Source organism: Giraffa tippelskirchi, chromosome 12, assembly GCF_054371585.1.
Source record: "Giraffa tippelskirchi isolate mGirTip1 chromosome 12, T2T-mGirTip1v1.2.pri, whole genome shotgun sequence".
Classification (NCBI taxonomy): Eukaryota; Metazoa; Chordata; class Mammalia; order Artiodactyla; family Giraffidae; genus Giraffa; species Giraffa tippelskirchi.
In genome coordinates, this window is record NC_137286.1 from 22,623,190 (window position 1) to 22,635,541 (window position 12,352).

The window sequence follows — 12,352 nt, forward strand, 5'->3', positions numbered from 1 at the left end:
GGTCAGAGTATAAACTATTAAGGAAGAGTTTGATTTTTAAAGGTAGAATAGTAATAAATGATTAAAACATCCAGAATGTGGCTATGGTAATGGATTGATGACATAAAATGCAAGTGAAGGTATAAAGTTATGTATCAAGGAAATACAGGGCTTGGGTTTTGAGTCAACCACAAATACCTAATAGTTTGTCTAGAACACATATGTACAAGTGAACTAGGAATGTAAGAAAAATAATTCAGACAATAAGTGATATAGGGGACTTATTTCTTTAGATTTGGCATAGTATAATACAGTGTTTATTTTACTTAAAAACAAAGTTAAATGAAAATATTCTTTCCTTTTTGCATTTTTAAAAGTGTAAAATGATAAAACTTGGTTCAGGGCAATATAGTATATTCCTTAAACAGTGAAATAGTTTACTTAATATTTACTTACTAAAAGGGAAGTTTTAATGTATTTCATGTAAAATTTAGTGTGCCATTAACAGTCACTGTAAAAGAAAGGTGTAAAGATTTTAAACAGATGAGCTTTATATTGATACCAAATACTCCATGGGGTACTATTCTCTAAATGTATTAAAGTTGTTCCCTTTGGACTTTCTTAAAGGTATTAAGGACCAGATAAATGCAGAACCTTTTAGGAACAGCTGTGAGCTAACAGCAGGTGATTCTGTGGTCTGTAGTGACTACATGCTGAGGGTTTTTTTTTTTTTAATGTGGCAAAAATGGCTAATCATTGTGCCCTTGTCTAAGGCATGCATCATCATCTTCAAGTACTTTTTTGGCCAAAGATTTCTAAACACACAGTGTCCCCAATAAGCTCAGTATTGGACTGAACAAGTCTGATTTGAAAACTATTGGCAGGAGTAGCTGTAATTATTAAATTTACCAAAGAATAAAGCAAGGTAGTGAAGTTGGCTTTTTGTCAAATGGCAGTAGTCTTATTAGCAGAAAGTCATCATTTGCAGGGTCAGAGTGAAAGGAGGCTCATTCTGTCTTAATTATAGTTTCACCTATACATATTATGCAAAGCTAATATTTAAAGCATTTGTCAAAATTAACTTCCTCTGCATGTTCTGTTATAGTGCAGTGAATTGCAGCAGCTTTTTATGTCTTGCTGCTTTTGTGTGCCATAATAATATGTAATTATGGGTTTGCTGCAAATGCTGTAGGGTTTGTTTAATCTGACGATCTGAAAAGACAACCTTGAATAGACTTATTTAAATGAATGATAGTTACCCAAAGCATTAGAAGCATTGATATCTTCATTTTGCATTTTATCACAAGTCTAGTTATTTTAGAATTTCATTTTTAATTTCTATATTAGAGAATTTCATGGTTCCTTATATCTAAGTAGATATGTAGAAGATATGTATGTTCAATAGCTTATGATTCAAAATAAATCTAAGTAAACCTAACTGCCAAATTAATAAGTTGAGAGGTTTTTTTTTTTTAATCCTTTTATATTTATAGATATCCTGAATTTAGAGTAGCAGTTTAGGAAAGAAAATGCTTTTACCTACTTCGGAAATCTAAGTTCATTTGTTAAATGTTCTCGGTGTTAGTAATTATGACATTTGTGAACAAGCTCACTAAACTGCGTTCTCACTGTCTCTTTCCTTGAGGGGAGCATGTATAGGACGGACAGGACCTAGACTTAGGGATTTCAGTTTTAGGGAAGGAGCTGGCTAATTCTTGCGGTTTAGTTATAGGCAAGTTTGCAAAAGGAACTCATAAAACCTTTGTGACTTACATTGCTCTCAAAATTGATTTGTATTGTTTCAGTTATATCAGGCTTTGTATATGAGTTTTCAATTCATCTTTACCAAAAACCCCATGTTATCCTTAGAGAAAAATGGAGTTTAAGAAGTTTTATGTGACTTGTCCATGATCACAGAAGAAGCCAAAGTCAGAAATACTTCTCTTTTCTATAGTCCATTTCTATTAAATTACACTCTTTTGCTTCTTTAGAAATGTTCTGCAAAGAAGATTCACTGCCTAAATGAGTCACCTGTTTGTCACTCAAAAGGAAGAAAGGGCAAAAAAATTTTCCTGCATCAAAAACTTAATTTAATCATAAGTTTCTATTACTATTTAAAACATGGCTTAGTTTATTTATTTAATTTTTCATGGCTTAGTTTAAATGAGCTCTTCCAGTTGATCTTGACCATTTATTAATTTATGCTAAGTACTACTTTTTTGATTCTGTACACAGAAAAAAACTTTTTTGTATATGTTCTTTCCACATGTCTAAGTAATTTGCCAAAAGAAAAGGACAGTTTAACAAAAGAGAAAAATATGGAGATTTGAGTTGTGATAAAGATGAAAATAACACTGCCCCAGTGTGATATCTTCTGTGGCAAATCCATGAACTTGTGAACTCATTTGTCTTCTTGTGCAAAATGAGAGTATTGGCTAGCTTATCTGCAAGGCCCCTTACAGTGTGAACCCTCATTATATTCTAAGTTATAATTAGAGAAACAAAAGCAGACACTAGATTCAGATTACCCATTTCTCATCATTTAGTGGCATATCTTTTTGCTGTACCATAATAGGTCTTGAAAATGTAGGATTGAATTAAGATTAGTCATTTAGTTTGTTATCTAGTGTTAAAATAGCTCATTTTCATAGCTAGCCCTAACTATAATCAAAGAACAGCTCGATGAAATTGGAACTTTTTGAGTAAATTGAAGAATGTGTATATATACATGTATGTAATAAAACTTGATTGATTATGGAAGAAGATTAAAATTTTGACACTCAGTAACATTTCCAAATCAAGAAAGTCCAAAGAAAATTGATCTTTTTTATATTTGGAATAATGAAGAAGATGGTATTAATGGCATAACTGCTGACTAGTTGCTTACTCTTTGCCTGTACCCAGGGGTGTCAGTTTTGAATCTTCCAGGCTGTAGCCTGGAATATATGACACTATTTGTTTCTCTCTCCTCTTTTTAAGTAATCATACCAACAATGTACAACTTAGTTCCCTTATGAACTTTTAAAAGTTGAGTTTACTCTCTTTCTTTCTCCCTTTACTCTCTGTGTCCTTTGTCTTCCTTCCACCCTCCCCTCCTTTTTCCTCTTCCTTCAGGTCCTGACATTAGGCACCTTGCCTCTTCAGGCCTCTTACTGCTATATTCTTTGAGTTTTCTGTTTTTACCATTTCCTATGGGTGTTTTTTTTTTTTTTTTTAAGTTACTCATATAGATATACTCCTTACCTGTTCACTGCCTTAGAAAAATAAGCAAGCCATAAACACTTTTCCTTTAAAGTTTCCTTCGCATATGCAGGCTACACTGACTCACTGTTAAAATTGATCCTGACTCCTGAAGTTTAGTTGAAGGATCACTTTTCTCTGACACTTTTACATCATCCATATAAGCCATAGTTAAATGACATTTAAGGCATGTTACAAACTATGTCTCTGCATCTCCTGATAAGATAAGAAACTTATCAATTGGATTTCGTTGACTTTTTAATCTGGGAGCTAAGCTATTTCACGTGACTTAAAACACTTTTGAACCTTCTTTGGAGGTATGATGTACATTTAAGGGCCTCCATTTAAATTATTAATATGAATCCATAAGCAAAAATTTCAAAAAGGGCTTTCTTATAAAAATAAACAAAACTTGATCAGAGTAGTTTTCTTCTTCTTTGCCATCATTCTTGTAGTTCATATGCTACATTGAAAATATTTGCTCTAATATTTGAATGTGATTTTGATAATGTGATGGAATCCCTATTTGCTGTTTTATTGTTATGTGACTCTCTAAGAAGCAGCAGTATTCTCACTCACTTATATTTTTCTTTATTCCTAGTGAAAACTCAAATGCAACAAGGATTAATCTCCATAGCTGCCCGCACTGTTATTACACATCTGGTGAATCACTTGGGCCATTATCCAATGAGTGGTGGTCCTGCTATGTTAACAAGTCAGGTGTGTGAGAATCATGACAATCATTACAGTGAAAGCACTGAACTTTCCCCTGAACTCTTCGAGAGTCCAAATATTCAGTTTTTTGTGTTAAACAACACCACCTTAGTGTCTTGTATCCAGATCAGAGCTGAAGAGAGTATACCTGGAGGAGGTTTATCTGCTGGTCTTGCATCAGCCAATTCAAATGTCAGAATTATAGTACGTGATCTGTCTGGAAAATATTCATGGGATTCTGCCATCCTGTATGGACCACCTCTTGTAAGTGGTCTATCAGAACCTACATCTCTCGTGCTTTCATTGTCTCACCAAGAAAAGCCAGAAGAGCCTTCTGCATCTAATGAATGCTTAGAAGATATAACAGTTAAAGATGGGAGTTCCCTCCAGTTTAAAAGAAGTTTTAGAGAAACTGTACCAACTTGGGACACAATAAGAGATGAAGAAGATGTTCTTGATGAGCTTTTGCAGTATTTAGGTGTAACCAGTCCTGAATGCTTACAGAGAACTGGAGTCTCACTTAATATTCCTGCTCCACAGCCTGTGTGCATTTCTGAAAAACAGGAGAATGATGTTATTAATGCTATCCTTAAGCAGCATACAGAGGAAAAAGAATTTGTTGAAAAACACTTTAATGACTTAAACATGAAAGCTGCAGAACAAGATGAACCAATACCTCAGAAACCTCAGTCAGCATTTTATTATTGCAGATTGCTTCTTAGTATATTGGGAATGAATTCCTGGGACAAAAGGTAAGAATAAAGGACAGGTTTTTCCTTTTTTTTAAAGAAATATTAGTCTTATTCATCTTATGATCAACATTTTAGTCTCCATTCTTTCCCTCACTAAATTTTGCCTACCAATTAGTTCTTTGACCAGTAAGCAGATTTTCTCTTTTTAGTCCACTGAGTCATAATCAGGTTTCAAAGGAGTAAGAAGATAATTGACTATAATGAATTAACTCTTAACATTTTCATAATGACTAGTATAACTATCTGACTTAGAACGCATAGCTCAAATAAATGAGAAAAAGCTTTTTTCCAACCTTCATGTAAGCTAATAGGAAAAACTATTTTTTATTACAACACTTCTGACACCAAATGTGTGAGTTTCTCACACCAGGCAGTTTCAACAATACCTGGAGTTACCACAGACAAGTTAAGAGCTTCGACTGATTAGATTGCCCTCTACTTCAGACACCAATTGCAAGTCTGGGTCATCCATACTCCTGGGTAACTGACTATAAATCAGGGGTTCCCACAACCCCGTTCTTGGATTTGATAATTAATTATAATGACTCTTAAAACATTTACTTAGGTTTATCAGTTTGTTATAAAGGACAATTAAAGGATATAGATGAGCAGCCAGATGAAGAGGTACTTAGGGTAAAGTCTGAAAGGATTCCAAGTGTGGAAATTCTGTCCCTGTGGAGTTGGAGTGTGCCACCCTCCCAGCACATTGATTGTGTTCAACCAGGGAGCTCTCTGAATCCCGTTGTTAAGGGATTTTTATGGAGGTCTTACTGTGCAGGCATGATTGATTATTAACTCAATTCTCTAGTTCTTCTCTCTCCCCAGAGGCAGGGCTGAAAGTTTCAAGCTTGTTCTTTCTGGTGGCTTACTCTTTCTGGTGATGAGGCACCATCCTGAAGTTATCGAGAACACCACCAACAGTTACCTTATTAGAACAAAATTAAAAGGAAACTCCAGAGGTTTTAGGAAGTCTGTGTAAGACTCTACTGTCACCTCCTACACTCAGGAAATTATAAGAGTTTTAAGAGCTCTGTTTGAGGAATTGGGGACACAGCCCCAGTGTATATTTCTTACTGTGTCATATAAGCCTAATTTTTTTTAGACAAACGGTGATATGATACTTGCTTGTTTGTATCAGAGAAATTAACTCAGGATTTAGCATCAAATCACAAAAAGAATTTAGATTTCATTTTTTTTAATGTTATTTAATTTTGTTTTCTTTCATGCATATTGTAAAACCTCACTAAAAACTTGCAGTACACACAGTTTTGTAAGGAAGTTAAGTAGGAGTTAAATGAAAAGGCATGAGACTTAAATCAGAAGATCCAAATTAGAGAAACTTAAACTTTGAGCCTCGGGCCCCAGTCTGCAGATTGAGGAAATAACTCCTACCTCACATGATGGTGAGAATTAAATTAGGCAATGTATATAAAATAGTAAAACTGTACACTCTACAAGTATAAGCTGTAACTGTAAACTGTACAAGAATAAGCATTATTAGCATACATTTATTTTTTTTAATTTCTGTGATACTAAAAGCTGTAGGGAAGTGAAAGACACAGTGTTTTTATATATATAATGTATTGTTTTTGTTCAATTTATAGTAGGGCAGCTCAGATATAACTGGATGAATAAATCTTAAAGTAATTCAGACACATGTAAAGCATTGAATTGGAATTCTACTTGCTTACCTAGTGTTTATAATCTTACTTGGTTTAAACACTTCCATTTATTAAAAGAGGATATCCTCTGCCTTATGGGAAAACCAGGTTATATCAGGAACACAATTTGGTATGTCCAGTACAGGTAATTGCTACTAATACAAATTTATTCTACTCTCTTCTGCTGTGCAATGGCCCATATATTGTTTCTTGAGAAAAATTAAAGAAGGGAAGCTCTATTTTACTTTCATGAATGTAATTTATACATATTCAGCACCTGTATAATGTATTTGGTAAAATTTACACACTGCTTTGTAGTGTAAAAAATACATGTAATGTAAAACAAGAAAGAAACAAATTCCATCTGGATTGTGCATCCCTATCAGGTAAAGAGTTAGATTTTGTGAAATATTTCTCACGAGGGACAGCTTTCTCACACATTATTATGAAACTCTTGAGAAGGAACCTACAAAGTACTTTTATCCATTTTTCTGAATATGAGTTTGGGAAACTCACAGCATCTGCAAGGAGACATTTACATGGTCAAGAGATAATGATCCACAAGCAGAAATGTATAAGAGCCTCAATAGAAATAATGACATATATTCTTTTTTTTTTTTAATAAATTTATTTATTTTACTTGGGGGCTAATTACTTTACAATATTGTAATAGTTTTTGCCATACATTGACAAGAATCAGCCATGGGTTTACATGTGTTCCCCTTCCCGAACCCCCCACCCACCTCCCTCCCCCTCCCATCCCTCTGGATCATCCCACTGCCCCGGCCCCGAGCCCTTGTCACATGCATCGAACATGGAATGGTGCTCTGTTTCACATATGACAATACACATGTCTCAATGCCATTCTCCCAGAACGGCCCACCCTCACCTTCTCCCTCAGAGTCCATAAAATTGTTCCATGCATCTGTGTCTCTCATTCTGTCCCGCATATAGGGTTATCGTTACCATCTTTCAGATTCCATATATATGCATTAGTATACTGTATTGTTGTTTTTCTTTCTGGCTTACTTCACTCTGTATAATGGGCTCCAGTTTCATCCATCTCAGTAGAACCGGTTCAAATGTATTTTTTTTAATGGCTGAGTAATATTCCATTGTGTATATGTACCACAGCTTCCTTATCCATTCATCTGCTGATGGACATCTAGGTTGCTTCCATGTCCTGGCTATTGTAAACAGTGCTGCGATGAACATTGGGGTACACGCGTCTCTTTCAATTCTGGTTTCCTCGGTGTATATGCCCAGCAGTGGGATTGCTGGGTCATATGGCAGTTCTATTCCCAGTTTTTTAAGGAATCTCCACACTGTTCTCCATAGTGGCTGTACTAGTTTGCATTCCCACCAACAGTGTAAGAGGGTTCCCTTTTCTCCACACCCTCTCCAGCATTTATTGCTTGTAGACTTTTGGATAGCAGCCATTCTGACTGGTGTGAAATGATACCTCATTGTGGTTTTGATTTGCATTTCTCTAATAATGAGTGATGTTGAGCATCTTTTCATGTGTTTGTTAGCCATCTGTATGTCTTCTTTGGAGAAATGTCTGTTTAGTTCTTTGGCCCATTTTTTGATTGGGTCATTTATTTTTCGGGAATTCAGCTGCAGAAGTTGCTTGTATATTTTTGAGATTAATTGTTTGAATGACATATATTCTTTACATTTGTTTTAGGGTCTCTTCTCCTTTGTGTTAGAAGTATGAAAAGGCAAGAAAAGTGTAAGAATTGCATGAGTAGAGTGGAAAGTCTTTCCAGGACTGTAATGTCATTCACTGCAAAGATGATGAAAATGTTTATAAATCTCTCTATTTAGGAGGAGCTTTCATCTCCTGAAGAAAAATGAAAAACTACTTAGAGAACTTAGGAACTTGGACTCAAGGCAGTGGTAAGTTGTTGAGAAATTTTCAAGTCTGTATCTAGCACCTCAGCTCTGTCTGTTCATAATGTGAATAATAATGTATTGTTGAAGTATAAATTTATGAACACAAACTTTTTTCACTGACACATATCTTAGAAATAATAAGCATTTAAAAAAATGTACAGCTACATTTAAATGCTTGGTATCTTTGGATTATTTATATCTTTTTATATACTTCAGAATCATCTTTTGAGTTGAATAAGTCTGATTGAACCTATAAAATGTCCTTTAGTTTCCCCATACTTAGATATTCCCTTTTGATTAGTGTAAGAGGCCAAAGTGAAATGACTGGTGTATATAAGCTAGTAGCTACAAAAATATTAATGAAATGAAGAAGATGGAGATAGTTTGTTATATTGCTATAAATCTGATTTCTTTTTAAGACCTTGGATATAAACCCATTTTTATGTGGCTTTTGGTGTGAAAACCTTGTTATACCACTATTTTAATAATCTCTAGATTCCTGGTGTATCTGGATGCGATTTCCTGGGAAACTCATACTAGAAACTACAAAATATTACTTAGCTGAAATTCCCATATGGTCAACTTACATATATGTACTACTTTACTTTTTAGGTTCATAAAAATAAAATTTACGGATAGGTGCCTTTTGGCAGTATAACTAGAAAAACATCAGTAAAGCAACTCTGGATGTTACCATTATTAAGAATGCTTATATTTCTGAAATTTGAAATCCACAACATCCTTAACATTCACCTTTCTTAACTGTGTCAATATCTTGCTTGAGTGGTGTTTTATACTTTTGTGTCTACAGTTTTTGCTTTTCATGTTCTCCCAGTCAGTTTGCCCACCCACTACTGGTTCTACTTGCTTGCCTGTCAAGCAAATTCACATATTGTTAACCATTTTTAAAATGCCTTCTCTTACAACCGCAAAACTGTGAAGTTTATAGATATAGATACATATTTCTATAACCTGTTCTTTAATCAGAATCATTCTTAACATCTGCTTTCTCTACTGGGCAGCAGTACATTACTAGAGAAAATTATCAGACCAGTATGATAGAGGGAGTTACTGTGGATTCATGGATCTTTACTTCGACAATGCTATCTCTGTTGTTTGGCAAATTTTTTTATCCCTTGTTCACTTTTATAATACTTCTTAAAGTAATTATTATAAACCACTTCTTTGTTCCTCAAACTGTCAGTATAGTCAAAAGTCATCTCTATGTTCTGACCATTGAGAAACTAGTTTGTAACAAGCCATTCACCCTGCCATCACTATTCTGTAGGAATGCAAAGTGAAGAAGAGGATTCAGACCATTCCCACATCAAACACACATACCTTACATCTTCGTTTGTTAAATTTCTCTGTATTGAGCCATCTTCTCTTGCTCGTTTTCTTTGTCAAAAAAGCATTTTTTTTTCTTTCTGTGCTTCTGCTTCCTACCTTCTTAGTCTGCTCTAGGATCTTCAGAAAGTTATTCTTTCTTTATCTTGTATTTCTACTTCTCTTGTGGAGAAGGAAATGGCAACCCACTCCAGTATTCTTGCCTGGAGAATCCCAGGGACAGAGGAGCCTGGTGGGCTGCCTTCCACGGGGTCGCACAGAGTCAGACACGACTGAAGCGACGCAGCAGCAGCAGTAGCTACTTCTTTTGCTCTAAGTTAGTTTGTTATGTGTTTAAAACAAAACTTTCCTCAGTTTTTATCCTTTCAAGCTATAGTATATCCCTTTCATGTTTTTACTACCAAATTTATAGAAAAATGTAGTTTATATTCATTTCCAGTCATTCTTGTTTTCCCTTGTTTTTAGCTTTCCTCAAAAAATTTTTTTAAATAATGTATGATTTCTTTGGCTACTACAGAAAATAGGAAAATAACACTTGTTATTCATAAGACTGTTGTTAACATTTCTTTATGTATTTTAGTCTTTCTTTTTGATAGACATATATATCATTTTTGTTTTACAAAATTGGAATCACAGTAATATGTAGCAAGTTATGTCTTTAAAAGAAACTCTATATTGTGAGCATTTTCTTCAGCCATTTTGATATTCTTCAAAAAAAATATTTTTATGGCACCAAGTTCTATGAATTTTTGACATGAGTTTTTATTTCTTCCCCTATGGTAGATTCCTAGAAATAAAATTCTTAGGTCAAAGCATAAGAACTTATTTCAGGCTATATATACTATAAAATTGCTTTCCAGTAAGTACTGATTTCTAATCCCATCAACACTGTGTAACTGCAGCCTGTTCAGCACAAGATATTAATCACATTTTCTTAATTTTTATAGTTTGAGGGGCAGATCATGGTATCTTATTAACCTATAGTTTTTAAATACTAGTGAAGTTAATATTTTTCATATATTTGTAAAAAATTTTTAATCTGTCTCCAAATTCTCTCTTACTGTCTCTTACTCTTTAGGAATTTTTATTAATTGTAAGAGCTCTCTTACATGTGTATATGTCTTAAGGATTAATTTTTGTGTTTATTGTGGGAGTTCTAGTTCAGTTTTCAACATTTTTAGGTTGCTTAGCATACAAGTTTTTCATTTTTATGTAGTAATTATTATCTCTCAATCTTTTTAATTTCTGTAATTGTGCTTAGAGAGTTCTGTCTTAAAATCAATTAAATAGTTACATTTCCTTCTAGGTTTTTAAGTATTTATATTAATTTTTTATCCCATCTGTAATGTATTTTGATTTATGGAATGAGAAATGGAACCACATTGGATGTTGGAAAATAGTCTATTTCTATAATTTGTTATAGAATTTGTTAAAGACCATATCTTTCCCATTGACTTGATATTGTCTTTATCAAATATTAAGCTGTTTCAAAGCTGTCTGTTTATTGCTATTAATTTGTCAATTTTCTGGAGATGTTCCTGTTTATTACAGCTTTATAATTTAGTATCTGATAGAATCAGTCTTCTTCCTCATCTCATCCACACACATTCTTCTTTTTGGAGATGTTCTTACCTGTTTTTTCTTCCAGAGTTTTGTTAGAATTATGATGTTGTATTACAGGGGAAAAAAATCCCATTGATATTTTGATTGGATTTGCAATAAAACTTTCCTGTGGAAAGAGTAAACACCCTTATTATTGTCATTCTTCCCATTCATAATCATAGAGTGTTTCTTATTTGTTCTGAGACCCAGACATTACTTTTAGGGGTATATTTTACTTTTGTGTTGCTATTCTGAGTAGAATCTTTCCCCTCACTGTATTTTGTATCCAAATACCTTAATGAATTCTCTTACTGACTTTAAACCTTTTATAGTTGTCTCACTCTTAGAACTTGTTTAGGTGTATAATCATTTTCTGCAAATCATCTCCTTTCAAAAAGTAATGACAAAAAGTTATGCTTTTTTTTTTTTGCTTATATCATCATGTCTTATTGCACTGAGTAAAACTTTTACTACAGTATTAAATAACTATAGGAAGACTGGTCATCCCTGTCTTTTCTACTTTTAATAGAAATGACTATTCTGTTTAATCTTTAAGTAAAATATTGGTTATTAGTTTGAAATAGATTATTTTTATCATACTGAAAAAGGAGCTTGTCTCCTATGAAATTTCATAATGAACACATGTTAAATGTTGTCAGAATCCTTTTCAGCATCAGATCAAGTGTTCATATATTTTTATTTATTTTGCAGTCAGCCTTTGCTTTCTTACCTAGTTGATACATACTAATTAGATTGTTTATATTAAATAGTTCTTCCATTCTTGGGATAAACCTGCCTAGGTCCTATGACTTCTTGCTGGGTTAAATTTACTAGAATTTCATATTTAATTAGAGCATGGTTCACCTATTAGAATATTTTAGTTAAATTTTTGTCTGTTCTCATGTTTTTAAAATTAATGTTACAGCCAGATTCATATAATGAATATTCAGTTTACTTCATTCACTGTTGTGGTACATAATAATTTAATGGCAATCTGATATATACCAAGCATTTTAGTAGAAGTAGTAAGTAGAAAAATCAGAAGGAATGGTGAAAAATTAACATCTGATGTTAAAGGGCAGGTAAGGTCTCCTTCACATTAGAAGCCTGCAGTCCATGGATTTGCAAAGAGTCAGACACGACTGGGCAGCCAAACAACAA

At 33.6% G+C, this 12,352-nt stretch overlaps 1 protein-coding gene across 15 annotated transcripts in view; it reads left to right on the forward strand.

The window, feature by feature from the left end:
- RALGAPA1 (Ral GTPase activating protein catalytic subunit alpha 1) overlaps window positions 1-12,352 on the forward strand; it is a 205,752-nt gene that overhangs the window by 137,989 nt on the left and 55,411 nt on the right. For all 15 annotated transcript variants that reach the window (XM_081547902.1, XM_081547901.1, XM_081547900.1 and 12 more), the window contains 2 exons: window positions 3,821-4,685; window positions 8,174-8,245. In XM_081547902.1, the coding sequence (XP_081404028.1) occupies window positions 3,821-4,685; window positions 8,174-8,245 (937 nt within the window). The remainder of the gene's footprint in view (window positions 1-3,820; window positions 4,686-8,173; window positions 8,246-12,352) is intronic.